Here is a 22,258-nt window from a genome sequence, read left to right on the forward strand (position 1 = left end):
TGTACTGTAATTAAGTAAACTAGCAGCAATTGGAAATCTAATGACTGAAATTAGGGCATAATCAGGGAGAAAGGAGCGTTAAAGGGGAATGGCCAAACAGAACCATGACAGAGAATTTGCAGAATCTAAGGGATGGCTTTTTAGAATAGCTTGTTCCCAAAGATTTTTAATTTTATCTCAAGGAACACTTCTCATTCCCTACAGCATATTATAAATATTAGATGTAGATCCATTATAAAAAGGTTTCAGATTAAAGATTACATCTAGTAGATTCTTATCAGGACTTTTAGGAAATGCACTTATTTGAGACCGTAAAAAAATCTCTTATTTGTAGATATTGAAAAAAATGCGTTTTGGGTAAGCTATATTTGGGAACAAGATTTACAGACCAATTTCTGAGGAAACTTGGAATCAAATTTTTGAATTAGTCAACGCTTCATCGTTATGTGCTTGTCACTCTCTCCTTCAATTTAAAGAGGTCCATAGGGTCCATATGACTAAGGATAAGTTGTCTCGTTTTTATTTAGATATATCTCCGTAGTGATAAATGTAATAATGGAGAAGCTTCACTCATTCATATGTTTTGGACATGTCCGAGTCTCAGAAAATATTGGAAAGAAGTATTTCAAACCTTTTCGATACCTTTTAAAGTAAATTTCAAACCTAATCCTTTGACTGCTTTATTTGGTATTGTTGGAGGAAAGCATATTATTCTGGAGCCATCTGATTTGCATATTTTGGCTTTTATGTCTCTTATGGCCAGGAGGACGTTTCTGCTTAAATGGAAAGATGTGGCCCCTCCTATTCACACCCAATGGTTATGTGATATGATGTCATGTTTAAGTAGAGAAGATTCGATGTTCAATTTTTGAATCTAACCAAAACTTTCAAACACTGTGGGGACCTTTTCTGAATTATTTTCAAAACCTTTGATATGCTGTTAAAGCACAGATGATGATTAACAATCTTTTTTCTTTTTTTCTACTAATCAGCTTCGGTCTTGATAGTGGGTTAGATTTTTTAATATAATAAAATTATTATTTTTCAATGTTATGAACTATTGACTTGTATGAATATAGGGTAAGGAGTCTTTATATGCGATTTAGTTTAATGTATTGACATTTTTTTTTCCCTATACTCTGTATTCTTATATATATAAATTAATAAAAATGTTGGGGAAAAAAGAACAGCTTGATGTTGAGCCCACTAGGGGATCGGCTGCGCTGGACTGGGTGTTGTGCAATGATTCGGAGGTGATAAGAGAGCTTAAGGTTAAGGAACCCTTGGGGGATTTGATCACAATATGATCAAGTTCACATTGAAATTTGAGAGGGAAAAAATAAAATCCAATGTTTGGTATTTCAGTGGAGTAAAGGAAATTACAATGGTATGAGAAGGGAACTGACCGAAGTTGACTGGAAAGGGACATTTGCAGGGGGGATAGCAGAGTAGCAATGGGTGGAGTTTCTGTGAAAAACGAGGGAAGTGTAAGACAGATATATTCCAAATAAGAAGAAATTTTCAAAGGGAAGAAGGACACTACCGTGGCTGACAAGTGAGGTCAGAGCCAAAGTCAAAGTAAAAGCAAAAGAGAGGGCATACAAGGAAGCCAAAGCTAGTGGCAAAATAGAGAATTGGGAAGCTTTTAAAAACTTGCAGAAGGAAACTAAGAAGGTCATTAGGAAGGAAAAGATGAATTATGAAAGGAAGCTGACAACTAAAATCAAAGAAGATACTAAAAGCATTTTTAAGTATTCAAAGGGTAAAACAGAGTTGAGGGTAGATATGGGACCAGTAGAAAATGATGCTGGAGTTATTGTAATGAGAGACGCAGAGATGGAAGAGGAACTGAATGCATATTTTGCATCAGTCTTCACAGTGGAAGACTTCTGCAGTATACCGGACATTCAAAAGTGTCAGGGAAATGAAGTATGTTCAGTGAAAATTACGACTGAGAAGATGCTCAGGAAGCTTAATGGTCTGAGGGTGGATAAATCTCCTGGACCTGATGGAATGCACCCTCGGGTTCTGAAGGAAATAGTTGGCGAGATTACGGAGCTACTAACAGTGATCTTTCAAGAATCAATAGATTCTGGCTTTGCACCGGATGACTAGAAAATTGCAAATGTTAATCCACTATTTAAGAAGGGTGGAAGGCAGCAGAAAGGAAACTATAGACCTGTTAGCATGACATCAGTGGTTGGTAAGTTGTTGGAATCAATTGCTAGGGATAAGATTACAGAATACTTGCAGGCACATGACAAGATGGGCCAAGCCAGCACGGTTTCCTGGAAGGAAAATCCTGTCTGACTAACCTACTGCAATTTCTGGAGGAAATTACAAGCGGAGTAGACAAAGGAGATGCAGTAGATATGGTGTCTTTGGATTTTCAGAAGGCCTTTGACAAGGTGCCACACACGAGGCTGCTTAGCAAGATAAGAGCCCATGGAATTACAGGGGAGTTACTAGCATGGGTGGAGCATTGGCTGATCGGCAGAAAACAGAGAGTGGGAATAAAGGGATCCTATTCTGGCTGACTGTCGGTTACCAGTGGAGTTCCACAGGGGTTGGTGTTGGGACCACTGCTTTTTACGATGTATGTCAATGATTTTTACTATTGGATTAATGGATTTGTGGCTAAATTTCACAAGAATGATTCTAGGAATGAGAGGGTTACCGTATGAGGAACATCTGGTAGCTCTTGAGCTGTATTCCCTAGAATTCAGGAGGATGAGGGGGGATCTCATAGAAACATTGCAAACGTTAAAAAGCCTGAACAGATTAGATATGGCAAAGTTATTTCCCATAGTAGGGGAGTCTAGGACAAGATGGCTGAGTACAGGGCTATGGTAGGAAACTTTGTCACATGGTGTGAGCAGAATTATCTGCAGTTTAATGTGAAAAAGACCAAGGAGCTGGTGGTAGACCTGAGGAGACCCCTGTTTCCATCCAAGGGGTCTGGGTGGACATGGTGGAGGATTACAAATACCTGGGAATATGAATTGACAATAAACTGGACTGGTCAAACAACACTGAGGCTGTCTACAAGAAGGGTCAGAGCCTTCTCTATTTCCTGAGGAGACTGAGGTCCTTTAACATCTGCCGGACAATGCTGAGGCTGTTCTACGAGTCTGTGGTGGCCAGTGCTATCATGTTTGCTGTTGTGTGCTGGGGCAGCAGGCTGAGGGTAGCAGACACCAACAGAATCAACAAACTCATTCGTAAGGCCAGTGATGTTGTGGGGATGGAACTGGACTCTCTGACGGTGGTGTCTGAAAAGAGGATGCTGTCCAAGTTGCATGCCATCTTGGACAATGTCTCCCATCCACTACATAATGTACTGGGTGGGCACAGGAGTACATTCAGCCAGAGACTCATTCCACCGAGATGCACCACAGAGCGTCATAGAAAGTCATTCCTGCCTGTGGCCATCAAACTTTACAACTCCTCCCTTGGAGGGTCAGACACCCTGAGCCAATAGGCTGGTCCTGGACTTATTTCCTGGCATTATTTACATATTACTATTTAACTATTTATGGTTTTTTTACTATTAATTATTTATGGAGCAACTGTAACGAAAATCCAATTTCCCCCGGGATCAATAAAGTATGACTATGACTTCAGGATTGAAGGGAAGGACGTCCATTTGGAAAAGAGATGCAGAGAAATTACTTTAGTCAGAGGGTGGTAAATCTGTGGAGGCCAAGTCACTGGGTGCATTTAAGGCATAAATAGAAAGATTTTTGATTAGCCAGGTCATCAAAGGGTATGGGGAGTGGGGATGACTGGAAGAATTGGATCAGCCCATGCTTGAATGACAGAGCAGACTCAAAGGGCCGAATGGCCCACTTCTGCTCCTACATCTTATGGTCTTATAATTGTACCTTATCTCTTGAAATAGCCCTCCACAAGCCATACCTGGTTTTCTTGTATAGACCTGGGTCGCCAGACTTGAAAGCCACAGATCTAGCCCTCAGCAGACTACAAAACACTTAGTTCATCCATGGCTTTTGATTTGGGATTTGGTTCTCATAGGCACATACTCATCTACACCGGTTTTAAAGTGACAGCTGTGGTACACTCATTCTGACTTGAAGATGAATCACTGAATATAGTCCAGTCCACCCATTCAAAGTAGTCTTGTAATCGCTCCTTCACCTCCCTCGTCCATACCTTCTTGGTCCTCACTGTTGGTGCTGCAGACTTCAGTCTCTGCCTATACTCATGGAGTAGAAGTAAAGCCAGGTGATCAGACACATCAAAGTGTGGGCATGGGATAGCACAGTAGGCATTATTGATGGTGGTGTAACAGTGGTCCAGTGTGTTGGTTCCTCTGGTACTATAAGTGAGTTATTGTTAATAATTATTTCGAGACTTCTTCAAGCTGGTCTAGTTAAAATCCCCCAAAATGATGGGGAAGGCATCAGTATATGCTGTTTCATATTTGTTGATAACATTGCTCAGTCCATCTAGAGCCTGTTTTTCATTAGTCTGAGGTGGGATGAACACTGCTATCAAAATGAAATTGAAATCTCCAGCGGCAGTTAAAATAGATGGCACTTGATCGCAAGGTATTCCACGTCAGGGGAACAGGATTGGAACGAAATCACCGCGTTTGTACACCACAAGGAGTTATCATGAAGCATACTCCACCTCCTCTACCTTTGAAAGACTCAGCAGTCTTGTCTTGGCAGCGTATTATGAGGGTCAGGCAGTGGCCATTGACCACAAGGACAGTAAGGCATTTAACAAGATTCTCATGGTAAGCTGATCCAGATCATTTTTCTTGTGATCGCAAGGCCTTGTTGGACATTGGTAATGCAAAATACTGCGAGTCCAATTCACTGGTTCTTTGTTGGGACTGATGGCGAGGGAGCTCCGTAGCCTTGACTGTAGCGCAGACAAGGCCATCATGCCTCAGGGTCACCTGTTGCGGCTGCCAGGAAAAGAAATGCCAGAGCTGGCTGTGTGCCAGTGGATTTTGTACTGAGTTGTGTGCTGGCCCATCCTGTCAATGCTGCATTCCGGTGTTCACTTGGTGGAAGGCAAACTGGATTGCATATGTCTGCGGACGATGAGATCTGCTGCGGGCTTGTTCTTGCAGAAATGTGGCTCCAGGGCAACATTCATGCACTATCAATCTACAGGCCACGGCACTAAGGCATTTAGGCTATTTTTTAACATTATTATTTATTTGTAACCGTATGTTATTCTGCTATCATAATTATACATATGTGTATATGTACGGCGTCTTGTGGGGTGTATGGGGTGTCCAGGGACCTCTGCTGACGGGCTTGTCATGCTGTGCCAGGGGCAACTTGTCCACCTTTGGTCCCCACCTGCCACCCAGTTCTCATCTGTGGCTCCAGACAACAGTTGCAAACAACACAAAGATTACTAGAGTTGTGGATATAGAGGAAGGTTGTCAAAGAATTCAGCAAGGTCTACATCAGGTGGAAATACGGACAGAAAAATGGCAGATAGCATCAAGATGGGAAGACGAGGCTGGAACTTTGGCTGGGAGATCAGTCAGTTCCCATCTGGTCACAGTGGATGTCAAGGAAACTTATGAGCGTGGAGCAATCACAGCTGTGCTAACCCATTTCACTCGTTGGACACAAAAGCCTAAAATCTCTCTTGGGAACCAGTCCCACGCAACACGATCTGCAGAAGTAGGCACTGTGGTGTTTCATGATGTGCCAAGGCGGCTCTTGTATGGGTTGCTCCTGCACACTGTACATTTCATTTCCCAGATCTGCCCTCTGGACACACCATAGCTATCTATTTTACCATCAGGCAATGAAGGAAGTCCCTAGTGGAGGTCTCTTTGTGCAGGAGTCCTCTATACATTGGAGATCTGGAGGACAGGGTATTGCATAGAGCTGTACTGTGTAATTGTCACAATGGTGGGGGCATTGGGAGCAAGGGTGGACCCAAATGCAAGACACATCTTGTGAGGTTACTTAGATTTAGTTTATTGTTCGATACCAGGAGAGCTAGGCAGGAGCACGAGTAGCGAACTGGACAAGGACTCAGGACTACGACTAGGCTGGGACCAAGGATCTGGGCTAGGACTCGGAATCGACTCCCAGAACTAGAAGAGACATGAAGAGGCTAGGGTATGGACTCCAAGCCCGAGACTGGGCAAGGACCCCAGAACCAGGCATGGACATGACATGGGCTAGGGAGAGGAGGAACATGGAAAACAGAGCCTCGGTCTCGGGAGAGCAGGTACATGGAACCATGGACACATACACAGAACACAGAGTCGGGACCCCTCCTTGGGTACAGGACATAGGGCCGGGCCTCACACACAGAACAGAGAGCCGGGACCCCTCCTTGGGTACAGGACAGGGCCGGGACTCATGACCCCCCGCGGGGCAATGGCAAGACGGCCTGACTTACCCCACGAGGCAAGGCCAAGACAAGACAAGACATGACCCCCCGTGAGGCAACGGCAAGATGGCCAGACTTACCCCACGGAGGCGAGGACCAGACAAGACATGACCCCCCTTGGGGCAATGGCAAGACGGCCTGACTTACCCCACGGAGGTGAGGACAAGACAAGACCAACACGAAAGCACATAGACAGTACCTATCTAGCTCCGGCGATAGAACTAGACCGAAGTGCAGGCGAGGGCTAGAGGCGAGAGGGGCAGAGAAGGGATTCAGACAGGGGGATAGGACAGGAATCACAGACCGGCAGGGCCAGGACTTGACTAGGTACTCGGATGCCGCCAGGGCCAGGACTTGACTTGGACATGGTACTTGGATGCCGCCGGAGCCAGGATGTGGTACTTGGAACATCCGGGTAGTAGTGAGCTCTAGACCCGGCCCAGGAACAGTAGACAGCAGCTCCTGATTCTCTCCGGCGGGTTAACTGACGGACCCACCTCGATGAGGAAACTTTGCAGTCTCGCTTCGGCGAGGTAACTGGACAGGGTTGCTCCGGTGAGGAAGGGCGAATTACTGGCACTCGCTTCGGCAGAGACTAGGCTTGATCTGGCCAGATGACATTGGCACACCGTACCTTTGATGACTTTGCAGACGCTCCCCCGAATGGCTGAAAGCTGGAGACTATAAACTACCGGTCCAGCCGAGCGTTAATTGCCTCTAATCACCAAAGCTGAGGGACACAGGAAAACAGGGAATCAACGGTCCGGATCGTAACATAAACAAGGTAAATTTAAAGGGACCCCGATCCGGACCATGACAGTAATAGAATAAATTGGTTTACAGATTTTACAGACACCTGCCATTTCTGCAACCGCAAGGAGACAGTGTACCACATGCACAGGTATATAAGTCACAGAAAGGTTAATTATAGACCAGTTAGCCTGACCTCAGTGGTTGGGAAGATGTTGGAGTCAATTGTTAAGGATGAGGTGATGGAGTACTTGGTGACACAGGACAAGATAGTACAAAGTTAGCATGGTTTCCTTCAGGGAAAATCCTGTCTGACAAACCTGTTGGAATTCTTTGAGGTGATTACATGTACAAACGTTTGTAGGATAGATAAAGGGGATGCAGTGGATGCTGTATATTTAGACTTTCAGAAGGCCTTTGAAAAGGTGCCACACATGAAGCTGCTTACCAAGTTAAAAACCCATGGTATTACAGGAAAGATACCAACTATGGTTAGAGCATTGGCTGATTGGTAGGAGGCAGCAAGTGGAAATAAAAGGATCCTTTTCTGGTTGGCTGCCAGTGACTAGTGGGTTCCGCAGGGGTCGGTGTTGGGACAACTTCTCTTTATGCTGTAAGTAAATGATTCAGATGATGGAATAAATGGCTTTGTTGCCAAGTTTGCAGATGATATGAAGATTGGTGGAGGGGCAGGTAGTGTTGAGGAAACAGGTAGGATGCAGAAGGACTTAAGACAGATGAGCAGAATGGGCAAGGAAGTGGCAAATGAAATACAACGTTGGAAAATGCATGAATGCACTTTGGCAATAGAAATAAACGTGAAGAATATTTTCTAAACAAGGAGAAAATCCAGGAATGTAAGATGCAGAGGGACTTGGGAGTCCTTGTGCAGAACACCCTGAAGGATAACTTGCAAGTTGAGTCAGTGGTGATGAAGGCAAATGCCATGTTAGCATTCATTTCAAGAAGTCTAGAATACAAGAGCAAGGGTGTGATGCTGAGGCTTTATAAGGCACTGGTGAGGCCTCACCTTGAGTATTGTGTACAGTTTTGGGCTCCTCATCTTAGAAAAGACGTGCTGTCATTGGAAAGGGTTCAGAGGAGGTTCACAAGGATGATTCCAGGAATGGAAGGGTAATCATACGAGGAACGTTTGAAGGCTCTAGATCTGGACTTGTTGGAATTCAGAAGGATGAGAGGGATCTCATTGAAATCTTTTGAATATTGAAAGGCCTAGACAGAGTAGATGTGGAAAGGATGCTTCCCCTGGTGGGAGAGTTTAGGACAACAGGGCACAGCCTCAGGATACAGGGGCGCCCTTTCAAAACAGAGATGCGGAGAAATTTCTTTAGCCAAAGGGTAGTGAATTTGTGGAATTTGTTGCGACATGCAGCTGTGGAGGCCTGGTTGTTGGGTGTATTTAAGGCACAGATTGATAGGTTCCTGATTGGACATGGCATCAATGGCTACAGGGAGAAAACCGGAAACTGGGGTTGAGGAGGAGATGAAAAAAAGATCAACCGTGATTGAATGGCAGAGCAGCTTCGATGGGCCAGACGGCCTAATTCTTCTCCTATGTCTTATGGTCTTATATAGAATGTGAGAGTCTGCAGCCTTTGTTTGAATGTCTGAATGCCCTGGTCTTCAAGTTCTGGCTACATATCAGCATAACAATTGATACAACATATTGCTGCTATTACAAAGGAGGCATAACAGTGGCTATATTTCATTAGGAGTCTGAAGATACCTGGTATGTAACCAAAGACTCTCACAAATTTCCACAGATGTATCATGAGAGCATTCTAACTAATTGCATCACCATCCGGTATGGAGGGGTCACTTCACAGGATGGGAAAAAGATGCAGAAAGTTGTAAACTCAGCTGGTTCCATCACTGGCACTAGCCTCCCCAGCAAAGAGAACGCCTTCAAAAGGCAACACCTCAGAAGGGCAGCATCCATCATCAAGTACTCCCGTCATCCAGGCCATGTCCTCTTCTCATTGCTACCACCAAGGAGGAGGTACAGGTGCTTGAAGACACACACTCAATGTTTCAGGAACAGCTTCTTTCTCTCTACATCAGATATCTGAATGGACAATGAACCCATGTACACTACCTCACCATTTTTTTCTCTTTTTTACTTAATTTAATTTAATTAGGGTTAAGGTTAATTTATATATAAATTAAATTAAGTAAAAATATACATATCTTAATGTAATTTACAGTTTATTTGTTATGTATTGCAATATACTGCTGCTGCAAAACAACAAATTTCACAACATATGCCAATGATTTTACGCCTGATTCTAAGCTTTGTCACCCAATATGGAGTGCGGTATAGTCTCTGGTGTGCCTGTGGGCCTGGCCTAGCTGGCAATCATGGGTCCAGCCAGTGGGTAGTTAAGGGTTCTGCTCAAGCCAGTTGCCTGCCCTTCTTCTAGGATAATGTCTGTGCCCAGGTAACCCGGAGAAGGAGTACACGATGTCAACGAGTGCAATGAGAGAAATTTCTGGGAACGCTAGGTACCACTGGGGCTTGAGTGCATCCAGAATAGGGATGAGAGTTTTTTATTTAAAACCACAAATAGTGTGAATTGAGGCACACTGTAGTATTCTAATAATGTGATGTTGTAGCAACAAAATAAGCTGGATCACTGCACAGTGTGGAAAGTGCACTCCAATGGACAGGAACACTCTACAATGTGTAGTCAAAACTGTCAAACACATCACTACTACCAGCCTACCCGCCATCAAGGATATATGATGAAAGCTGACAGAAAAGGGTTAGGAACATTATGAAGGATCCCATCCACCCTGATCATGGACTGTTTGTCCCACTCTCATCAGGGAGGAGGCGATGCAGCATCCACGCCAGGACCACCAGACTCAAAAACAGTTCCCTTTCCCCAAGCAGTAAGGCTGATTAACACCTCCACCCACTAACCCAACCCTCCACACCCCCAACCACCACTACTTTATCACCTCTATCAGTCACCTTATGTACAGACACTCCTGTGCCTAGCGTCACTTTATGGACATATGATCAATCTATGTATATATATCTATTTATATTTATTGTGCGCTTTTAAATAATCATTGTGTTCTTTATCTAATTGTGTTTTTTTAATACTGCATCAGATCTGGAGTAACAGTTATGTGGTTCTGCTTTACACTTGTGTGCTGAAAATGACATGAAACAATCCAGAATCTTGAAGTGAGAGTCAGCCTCATGGACTTTGTGGAACTTACACAGGTCCATGGTTTATGCTGCAAGTGAGCCTTTATTTTAATTGATTGCATAATGTACAGAGAGCAATGAGAATGTGAAGCTTAACCATACAAACAGCTGTTGAGGCAATCAGCAATGATTAATTTCAGAAACACATGTAAATACACTGAAGAGTCGCAGGACTTCTTAATGTGAGAAGAGGATTGCTTGAGTATAACACTGCCTCTCACCAGTTGGGTGTTTTGATGCTGTACATTTTCATCTTCTTCATGGGTGCCATTGGTAATAGTTCCCATTGCAAATCACTCTGGAATGGAGTTACATCTGCACACAAGAATCTGGATCTGGAATATACCATTTAGCCCCTTCACTTTGTTCCATCATCCAGTCTAACCAAGATCGATCCAATCCTGGCCTCAGCACTTCATTCCTGCTTCTCTCCCTGACATTGGAAAAACCAGCCTCCCCTCCACTGAGTCTGTCTATACTTCCTGCTGCTTTAAGAAATCTACCAACATAATCACAATGCCATAAGGCACAGGAGCAGAATTGGGCTATGTGGCCCATCGGATCTATCATGACTGATTTATTAACCCTCAACCCCATTCACCTGCCTTCCCCCCCATAACCTTTGACACCCCAACTAATCAAGAACCTATCAACCTCTGCCATAATTTACAAGGATGTTGTCTGGATTGGGGAGCATGCCTTATGAGAATAGGCTGAGTGAATTCGGCCTTTTCTCCTTGGAGTGACGGAAGATGAGAGGTGACCTGATAGAGGTGTACAAGATAATGAGAGGTATTGATCATGTGGATAGTCAGAGGCTTTTTCCCAGGGCTGAAATGTTTTAAGGTGCTTGGAAGTAGGTACAGAGGAGATGACAGGGGTAGGTTTTTTACACAGAGAATGGTGAGTTCGTGGAATGGGCTGCCGGCGGTGGTGGTGGAGGTGGAAACGGTAGGGTCTTTTAAGAGACTCCTAGATAGGTACATGGAGTTTAGAAAAATAGAGGGCTATGGGTAAGCCTTGGTAGTTCTAAGGTAAGGACATGTTTGGCACAGCTTTGTGGGCCAAAGGGCTTGTATTGGGCTGTAGGTTTTCTCTGTTTCTATCTATGTTTCTATAAATATATCCAATGTCTTGACCTTCACAGCCTTCTGTGGCAATGAATTCCACAGATTCACTACTCTCTGGTTCAAGAAATTCTTCCTCATCTTTGTTCTAAATGGATATCCCTCTATTCTAAGGCTGTGCCCTCTGGTCCTAGACTCCCGGAAACATTCTCTCCACATCCACTGTATCTAGGCCTTTCAATGTTCGATAGGCACACAAATCAGCCGATTCTCCTTTGTTAATCCTGTTTGCTATTTCTTCAAAGTATTCCACAGATCTGGCAGGCAAGATTTTCCCTTGAAACCATGCTGACTACAGCCTATTTGATCATGTACCTCCAAGTATCCCGAGACCTCATCCTTAATAATCGACTCCAACATCTTCCCAACCACTGAGGTCACACTAACTGGCTTATACTTTCCTTTTTTCTGCCTCTCTCCCTTCTTGAAGAGTGGGTGTGACATTTGCAATTTTCCAGTCTTTTGGAACCATTCCAGAATCTACTGATTCTTGAAGGATCATTACTCCACAATCTCTTTCGCCAACTCTTTCGGAACTCTGGGGTGTATACCATCTGGGCCAAGTAACTTATCTACCACCTTCAGACCTTGCAGTTTCCCAAGAACCTTCTCTCTAGTTTCGGTAACTTCACACACTTCATGCCCCTGACTTGGAACTTCCACCATACTGCTCGTGTCTTCCACAGTGAAGACTGATGCAAAATACTTATTCAGTTTGTCTGCTATTTCATTGTCTCCCATTACTACTTCTCCAGCATCGTTTTCAGTGGTCCAATATCCACTCTCATCTCTCTTTTACACTTTTTGTATCTGAAGAAACTTTTGGTATCCTCTTTAGGTTAGCTTACTTTTGTACCCATTTTTACCTTCTTAATGACCTTCATTGTTGCCTTCTGTTGGTTTTTAAAAGCTTCCGAATCCTCTAACTTCCCACTAATATTTGCTCTATTATATGCTCCCACTTCGGCTTTTATGTTGGCTTTGACTTCTCTTGTTGCCACAGTTGTGTTATCTTGCCATTAGAATACTTCTTCCTCTTTGGTATGTATATATCCTGTGCCTTCCAAATTGCTTCCAGAAATTTCAGCCATTGCTGCTCTGCCATCATCCTTGCCAGTGTTCTTTTCCTATCAATTTTGGCCAACTCCTCTGTAATTCCCCTTACTCCACTGTAATACTGATACTTCTAACTTTAGCTTCAGGGTGAATTTGATCATATTACGATCATTTTCTCCTCGGGATTCTTTTACCTTAATCTCTCTAATCAATTCTGGTTCATTGCATAACATCATCATCATTCAGGTGCCTTGCTGTTCGGCGTGGACGATCATGTCTCTCTATCCATCACAGTCCCTGACCCTCCGAATTGTAGTTGTTGCCTCCCCTGTTTCTAACCATGATGTTATTCCATCTGTCATTTTCATTCTCTGTCACCTCTGCTTCTTTTTCCTTCCAGCTTTCCAGTTGTAACTAAATGTTCTAACATCTCTCTTCACATGATGTGTCCAAAGAATTTTAATTGCAGTTTTCTGAATTTTTTTAAGTAATGTACATTTTGTTTTTGTTCTCTGTAGAACTTCCTCGTTGGTTATCCTGTCCGTATATGATATGCATAGCTTTCTTCTGAGCAACCACATCTCTGCTGCATTGATTCTTTTTTCCATTGCATTTGTGGTGGTCCATGACTCGCAGCCATACATCAATATAGGAAGAATGTAGCAGCTGAGAGTTCTAAGGCAGATGTCAATTGCTATTTTCTTGTTCGTTAGGATGTTTCTCATTTCTGTAAATGCTGTTCTTGTCATTGCTATTCTTGCTTTTATGTCTGTTTCGCATTTGCCATCAGATGTTACCCATGATCCAAGGTACCTGAAGTTGTGAACTTGTTTCAGGATTTCATTTCCCAATACGATCCCACAGTTTAGGATATCAGGTTTCTTTGATATTACCATTACTTCAGTTTTCTTTTTGTTTACGGTTAGGCCAAGTCTTTCGCTCTCTGTGTTGATGGTAGATACTAGTTTCTGTAAATTTACTTCACTGTTTGCTATCAGTACTGTATCATCTGCATAGCGGAGGTTGTTGATATTGTATCCTCCTATACTTATTCCAGCTAGGTCTTGTATAGTTCTCATGATGTTCTCACTGTACAGGGAGAACAGGTCTGGTGATAGAACACAACCCTGTCTGACTCCTCGCTTTATTGGCTGATATTCACCAATCTTGTTGTCTATCCGTATGGCTGCACTTTGTTGCCAGTAGAGATTCCTGATTATTCTTAGATCTTTTCCATCGATATTAATATCTTTAAGCATTTTCATGATGACTTGGTGTCTCACTGTGTCAAAGGCTTTTGTGTAGTCAATGAAACAGAAGTATTGGTCTTGTTGTACTTCTATTGACCTTTCGACAATATTCCATTTGATGTTTCCTTGCCTTCGACAAAGCCGCACTGCTCTTCACTGATCTCTGGTTTAATTTTGTTTCTTATTCTGAGCATGATGATTTTAAGTAGAATTTTTGTGAGGTGGCTCATTAAACTGTGTTGTTCACACTCTGTTGCACCTGGTTTCTTTGGTAGTGCAATGAATACTGTCTTTAAAAGATCCAGTGGACCATTTTCGTCCCTTACAATCCTTTTGCTTTTAACATACCTGTAGAATACCTTCGGATTCTTCTCCTTGTCTGCTAGGGAAACTTCATGCCTTCTTTTAGCCTTCCTGATTCTTTCTCTTGCATTTCATTCATTCCTACTTGCCTATACCTGCTATGCACCTTTTTTTTCCCTCTTAGCTAGGGTCTCGATATATCTTAAAAACCAAGGTTCCTTACACTTGTTATCTTTTACCTTTTATTCTGACAGGCACGTACAAGCTTTATACTCACAAAATTTTGTTTTTGAAGGCCTCCCACTACCCAAGTACACCTCTGCCAGAAAATAGCCTGTCCCAGTCCACAATTGCTCTATCATTTATGATACTATCAAAATTAGCCCATCTCCAATTTAGAATCTCAACTTAAGGACCAGAACTATCTTTTGCATATTTACTTTAAAACTAAAGGCATTGTGGACACTGGATGCAAAGTGTTCCTCTACATAAGTTTCGGACATCTGCCTTGTCTCATTCCCTAATAGCAGATCCAGTCCTGACGAAGGGTCTCGGCCTGAAACGTTGACTGTGCTTCTTCCTATGGATTCTGTCTGGCCTGCTGCGTTCCACCAGCATTTTGTGTATGTTGTTCCAGTATCGCATGCTCTCTCATTGGGACTTCTACATACTGATGAAGGAAACTTTCCTGAACATTTCTGACAAACTCTATCCCATTCAGTCCTTTTACAGTATGGGATTCCCAGCTGATATCTGGAAAGTTAAAATTACCTGCTATAGAAACCTTGTTTCTTGCAACAGTCTGCGATCTCTTTACAAATTTGTTCCTCTAAATCCCTAGGACTGTTGGGTGGTCTGTAATATAGCCCCATTAAGGTGGTCATATCTTTCTTATTTCTCAGTTTCACCCATTAGTCGAGTTTTCCAGTCCATCATGACGGAGTACTGTTATAACATTTTCCCTGATTGGTAATATCACTCTTCCTCCTTTAGTCCCTCCCACTCTGTCCCATCTAAAAGAAAAGAACCCTGGAATATTGAGCTGCCAGTCCTGTACCCCCTGCAACCAAATCTCACTCATGGCTACAACGTCATAACTCCTGGTTTGATCCATGCCCTGAGATCATCCACCCTCCTTCCGATACTTCTTCCATTGAAATGTACACAGCTCAGGACACTAGTTGCACCATGCTCAACCTTTTGATTCCTGAATTTGTCTGAGATCTTACCTACATCTGTCTCCACAACCTCTCCACAAAGTATCTGGCACTCTGGTTCCCATTCCCCCGCAAGTCTAGTTTAAACTCCAGCTTGCAGCATTAACAAACCTTCCTGTTAGGATACAAGACCCCTTCCCACCTTCCCTGGAAGAGAGCCCAATGATCCAAAAATCTAATGCCCTCCCTCCTACTGTTGGTACTGAGTTTTGCACCTGGGAATAGTGTTTTGTTTAGCTATATACATGTGTATGGTTGAATGACAACTGAACTTGAGTTGGAATCCCTCAGTTTTTAATGACTCTCTTGTACTCAAAGCTTTGCTGATATGATTGTTCTCTTCCTCCAGCCCCTGTACATAATGCACTGATATCCTTAATATAATTCCACTTGCTTTCCTCTGCACCTTCCCTAGCATTCCTGCTGGAGTCCAGAACTGAAGACAGTGCTCTAGCTGAGGCCTAACCAGTGACGTGATTTTGCATAAATGTTTGATTTTTATATTCAAAGCCCTTTCCCTGGGTGAGGGTCCCTCAGGACCCAGACCCATGTGCAGATATTTTTGGGAAATATAACCAAGTGATTATACTTTAGCATCAGAAATTATTCAGATGAATTGCTCATTTTCTCCTTCAGCCACAATGAATATTTGGAAATCTTGGTGTAAACGCCATAGACCCGTTTGCTGCCACACTTTTCAGGGCCACCCCAAGAGACCAAACCCTGAGCTACCCAGCTCTCAGTGGCAGAGTCAAATGTAATGAATGCCCCTCCGCTGTCTCCCAGACACGTGTCTCGTCCACCCTCATAGAATCCAGCACAGAACATGTTATCTGTAACATTGTAGGTGTCTGAGCGCGACTCATAGCTGCTCTTACACTCTGCCTGAAGAGTGACTGGCAGCTTCACATACTGCAGGACATCTGACAGCATTGCCTGACCACCTCCAATGCCATCATCAATGGTCACGTTAGGGTCGGTGATTCCCCACCCAGCCACCACCCCTAGAGTGTTTGGTAGTGGTCCATCAGTCTCCTGAAGTCTGGGCAAACACAAGGGCATCACAAAATCATTCATAGTCACCTTCTCTTTCATCTTTACCAGAGCAATGTCATTGTTGTAAGTCCTGGGATCAAAGGCCTTGTGTACGATTATTTTCTCGACCATCCTCTTTATGGCTTCTTCCTTTTGCTGGACATTGTGGAGTCCCAGGTAGATGGTGACATATTCACTGGGGACCAGAGTGATAGAATTGTCCCTCCTCTGAGACCGCAGTACGTGGGCTGCCGTCAGTACCCACCGTCTGGAAAGCAAGGCCCCACTCCCAAACCACTTGTCCTGCGGGACTCGGGTCATGTCCTCTACCACCACCAGTAACTGCCAGGGGAAGAAGCCTGGGCGAGCACTCAACCCTCCGATGATGCGCTTGTAGAGAGAAGGCAAGGTTCGAACCGGCTTCCCACAGACTATCAGTAACAAATAAAAGAGAGGTCAGCGCTCTAGTTACAGAACACAGGCACACAACATCCAACAGTGTGTTGTGTGTCATACCCATCACAATTCCATTAACCATTCTATAGTCACTCACTCCTTCCATTTTAAGCACAAACAATGATCAGAAACTTCGCACTCCCTTTAAGCTTGCCGGTGACCAGAATGCAGTCAGAAGTGAACATGGTGGCCAGACAGGATACATGCACAGACTATATGACTATACAGACACTGTAAGCACACTATACATAACATTAAATTCGACACTGGTGTAAACACCAATTATGCAGGACATTAAATTGAACACTGTGTAAGCACTGACCATACAGGATATTAGTTCTGGTTATACACATAAAACGCATGATACTAGGCTGGTTAATAATACTGAAGATATTAATGTGGTCATGCTACAACAGTATACAAGTGCTGGTTACATAGGATGTTGGCGTGACTATCTCTATTAAGCATCAGGTACAGAATGAGTAGGAATTGGAGTTATTTTTTATTTATTTAGAGATAGAATGTGAAACAGGCCCTTCAAGACGTGTCACCAGCAACCCACCAATTTAACTAACCCAAGCCTAATCATGGAACAATTGACAATGACCAATTAACCTACTAACTGGTACATCTTTGGACTGTGGGAGGACAGCAGAGCACCCAGAGGAAACCCATGCAGTTCACAGAAAGGAACATACAAAAACTTGCTTACAGAGAAATTGAACTCTGAACTTCAACACCCTGAGCTGTAATAGCATTGCGCTAACTGGTACACTACCATGGGCTATTTATAGATGATCTCAATTAGTCAAAGGGAAGTTGGAAGGGGGATTGGAGAACGAGGCTAATCCATAACAACAATATGCAAGAAAGGAACAGCTATGGTGAGAGTGGCCGATGGTGAGGCTGCAGTGCTGTGTTTGAGGGTTAAGTGCTGAAGCTTTCTTAGCAGTTTTGCTGACAACACTGATCGGTGGCAAAATCTTGCTGGACTTGAGATGGCAGTGGTATGCTCCTCCAGTGTAATTAGAACCTAGAACAGAGAACAGTACAACACCGGAAAGGGCCCCTTAGCCCAGACTGATGTGCCAAACCAATTAAATTAGAAATCAAATGGCCAACTAAACTAATCCCTTCAGCCTACACAATGTCCACATCCTTTCATTTTCCTCACATTCATGTGCTTATCTAAATGTTTCTTAAAAGCCACTGATGTATCTGCCTCTACCACCACCCCAGGCAGCACATTCCAGGCACCCACCACTCTCTGTGTGAAAAACTTGCCTCTCATGTCTCCTTTCATCTTAAATGCATGCCCTCTGGTATTAGACATTTTAACCCTGGGGGAAAAAAGTTATCATCTGTCTGCTCTGTCTATAAACTTATAAACGTCTCTCAGCTCTCCCCTCAGAGTAAACAATCCAAGTTTTACCAGACACTTGTTATAGCAACCTCTCTAATCCAGGCAACATCCTTGTAAACCCCTTTTGCACCCTCTCCAAAGCCTCAACACCCTTCCTATGAGACGACCAGAACTGTATGCAGCCTAACTAGAGTTTCATAAAGTTGCAACATAATTTCCTGACATGTGAACTAAAAAAGGCAAGCATGTCATATGCCTTAGACCATAAGACCATAAGACCATAAGACAAAGGAGCAGAAGTCCGCCATTTGGCCCATCGAGTCTGCTCCGCCATTTTATCATGAGCTGATCCATTTTCCCATTTAGTCTCACTCCCCCGCCTTCTCACCATAACCTATGATGCCCTGGCTACTCAGATACCTATCAATCTCTGCCTTAAATACACTCAATGACTTGGCCTCCACTGCCCCTGTGGCAACAAATTCCATAGATTTACTACCCTCTGGCTAAAAAAATTTCTTCGCATCCCTGTTCTGAATGGGCACCCTTCAATCCTTAAGTCATAAGTTATCTCTTCCTTCAGTTAGTTCTGACGAAGGGTCTCGGCCTGAAACGTCGACTGTACCTCTTCCTAGAGATGCTGCCAGGCCTGCTGCATTCACCAGCAACTTTGATGTGTGTTGCTTGAATTTCCAGCATCTGCAGAATTCCTGTACCTTGGACATGCAGCAGGTTAAGGAGGAGGCCTGAAGTGACAGAAGGCTGGAGAGTGAGAGACAGACAGACAGACAGACTGCAACGGAGACTCCAACATGCTGTGTTGCCTCCCAGATGCCAGGGTCAAGGATGTCCTTAAGGGGTTGCAGCACATGTGCTATATCAAATTTAGGTTGTTTTCTCTGCAGTTGCAAAGGCTGAGGAGAGATCTGATAGAGGTTTATAAGATGATGAGAGGGATAGATAGAGTAGACAGGACAGTTTTTTTTCCCAGGGTCGAAATCTCTAATGCCAGAGGATGATTTGAGCATTTGAGGTGAGAGCAGGTAATTTCAAAGGAGATATGAGGGGCAAGTTCTTTTCCACAGAGAGTGGAGGGTGCCTGGAATGAGCTGCCTGGGGTGGTGGAGAGGGAGGGAGAGAGAGAGGGGGAGAAGAGGGAGAGAGAGGGGGAGAGAGAGGGAGAGAGAGAGGGGAGGGGGAAGTGGGGGGGAGAAAAAAGAGAGAAAGAGAGAGAGAAGAAAAAAAAGTTCATTTGTTCCATATCCCATGGAGAGCATTCTGACAGGCTGCATCACTGTCTGCTATGGGGTTGTGGAGGGGGCTACTACACAGGACCAAAAGAAGCTATAGAGCATTGTAAATATAGTCAGCTCCATCTTGGGTACTAGTCTACAAACTACCCAGGACATCTTCAGGGAGCGGAGTCTCAGAAAGGCAGCATTCATTATTAAGGACATCCAGCACCCAGGGCATGCCCTTTTCTCACTGCTACCATCAGGCAGGAGGTACAGAAGCCTGAAGGCACACACTCAGCGATTCAGGAACAGCTTCCTCCCCTCTGCCATCCGATTCCTTAATGGACATTGAACCCTTGAACACTATCTCACTTTTTTAATATATATTATTTCTGTTTTTTGCACAATTTATATCTATTTTATATGCATATACCGTAATTGATTTACTTATTTATCATTATTTTTTTCTTCTATATTATGTATAGAAATCGTGGACGCATTGATAATCATTTTCCAATGTTCTATAGATTCAGGATCAGTTCCTGAGGATTGGAGGGTAGCTAATGTTATCCCACTTTTTAAGAAAGGAGGGAGAGACAAAACAGGGAATTATAGACCAGTGAGCCTGACATCAGTGGTGGGGAAGACGCTGGAGTCAATTATAAAAGATGAAATAGTGGCACATTTGGATAGCAGTAACAGGATTGGTCCGAGTCAGCATGGATTTACGAAGGGGAGTCCAAGGTTCACCAAGAGTAGTAGGAAACTGGAAGAGTGGGAAGACTAAAAAGCAACAAAGAACCACAAAGCGAGCAATAAAGAAAGGGAAGATAGATTATGAAAATAAACTAACACAAAATATAAAAACAGACAGTAAAGGTTTTTATAATTATATGAAGTGGAAAAGGGTGGCAAAAGTGAACCCTTGGAGGATGAGAAGGGGAAATTGATATTGGGTAATAAGGAAATTGCAGAGGCTTTGAATGACTATTTTGTGTCGGTCTTCACGGTGGAGGACACGTCTAACATGCCAAAGAGAGATGTTATGGATGCGATGGGAGGTGAGGGCCTTGATACAATAGCTATCACTAAAGAGGTAATGCTGAGCAAACTTGCGGGCCTGAAGTTAGATAAATTCCCTGGTCCTGATGGAATGCATCCCAGGGTACTGTAAGAAATGGCAGGTTATAATAGAGGCTTTGCTGATAATATACCAAAATTCTCTGGACTCTGGGCAGATCCTGACAGACTTGAAGACGGCGAATGTCACGCCACTGTTTGAAAAAGGATGTAGGCAAAAGGCAGGTAACTATAGGCCAATTAGTTTAACATCTGTAGTTGGGAAAATTCTTGAAGCTATTATTAAGAAGAAATAGCAAGGCATCTGGAAAGAAATGGATCTGTCAAGCAGTTGCAGCATGGATTCAGCAAAGGTAGGTCCTGCTTGACTAAGTTCTTTGAGGATATAATGAGCACAGTGGATGGGGGGACAAATAGACGTTATTTACTTAGATTTCCAGAAGATGTTTTATACTTTATACTTTGCATAAAGGTGCTGCATAAGATAAGGACTTATCCATAAGCTAAGGAAGAATAGAGTTGGGGGTGATGTATTAGCATGGATAGAGGATTGGTTGACTAATAAAAGGCAGAGAGTTGGGATACATGGGTGTTAATCTGGTTGGCAATCGTTAGTGAGTGGTGTGCTGCAGGGTTCGGTGCTGGGCCCAAAACTGTTCACGATATACATTAACGATCTGGAAGAGGGACTGAGTGTAGTGTATCTAAGTTATCTGATGATACTAAATTGAGTGGAAAAACAAATTGTGCAGAAGATACAGGTAATATGCAGAGAGATATCAATAGGTTAAGTGAGTGGGCAAGAGTCTGACAGATGGAATACAATGTTGGTAAATGCAAGGGCAACCACTTTGGAAGGAAAAATGAAAGAGCAGATTATTATTAAATAGTAAAAATTTGCAGCATGGTGCTGTGCAGAAGGACTTGGAAGTGCTTGTGTATGAATCACAAAAGGTTGGTTTGCAGGTGCAGCAGACTATAGTCATAGCCATACTTTATTAATCCCGGAGGAAATTGGCTTTCGTTCAAGAAGGCAAATGGGATGTTGGCCTTCATTACTGGAGGGATTGAATTTAAGAGCAGGGAGGTTATTCTGCAACTGTACAGGGTACAGGCGAGGCCACACCTGAATGGCCTCCCACTTGAAAAAGTAAGATGTACTGGCTTTAGAGGTGGTGCAAAGGAGGTTCACCAGATTGATTCCAGAGATGAGGGGGTTAGACTATGAGGAGAGATTGAGTCGATTGGGACTGTACTTGCTGGAATTTAGAAGAATGAGAGAAGAATGAGAAACATATAAAATTATGAAAGGGATAGATAAGATAGGGGCAGGAAAGTTGTTTCCACTGATTGGTGAGACTAGAACTAGGGGACATAGCCCAAGATTTGGGGGAGTGGATTTAGGATGGAGATGAGGAGGAACTGCTTTTCCCAGAGAATGGTGAATCTCTGCCCAATGAAGTAGTGGAGACTACGTCAGTAAATATGTTTAAGACAAGGTTGGATAGATTTTTGCATAGTAGGGGAATTAAGGGTTATGGGGAAAAGGCAGGTAGATGGAGATGAGTCTATAGCCAGATCAACCATGATCTTATTGAATGGTGGAGCAGGCTCAATGGGCCAGATGGCCGACTCCTGCTCCTATTTCTTATAGCTGGGTGACCAGAGCCATGCCTGATGCTCCAAATGAGGTCTTGTACAGCTGTAGGATGACATTCTAACTGCTGTCCCCAGTGTCCTGACTGATGAAGG

The 22,258-nt window shown here is 43.5% G+C and overlaps 1 protein-coding gene across 2 annotated transcripts in view; it reads right to left on the bottom strand.

Moving 5' to 3' along the window:
• Nucleotides 1–22,258, bottom strand: part of mynn (myoneurin) — a 467,776-nt gene that overhangs the window by 266,063 nt on the left and 179,455 nt on the right. Inside the window, exon 11 of one of the 2 annotated variants that reach the window (XM_063045221.1) lies at nucleotides 10,382–16,803. The exons of the other annotated variant lie outside the window; for it this stretch is intronic. Within the exon in view, the coding sequence (XP_062901291.1) occupies nucleotides 15,941–16,803 (863 nt within the window). The 3' untranslated portion in view covers nucleotides 10,382–15,940. Of the gene's footprint in view, nucleotides 1–10,381; nucleotides 16,804–22,258 lie in introns of those variants that run through there. 2 annotated transcript variants of the gene reach the window in all.

Source organism: Mobula hypostoma, chromosome 4 (assembly GCF_963921235.1).
Source record: "Mobula hypostoma chromosome 4, sMobHyp1.1, whole genome shotgun sequence".
NCBI lineage: Eukaryota > Metazoa > Chordata > Chondrichthyes > Myliobatiformes > Myliobatidae > Mobula > Mobula hypostoma.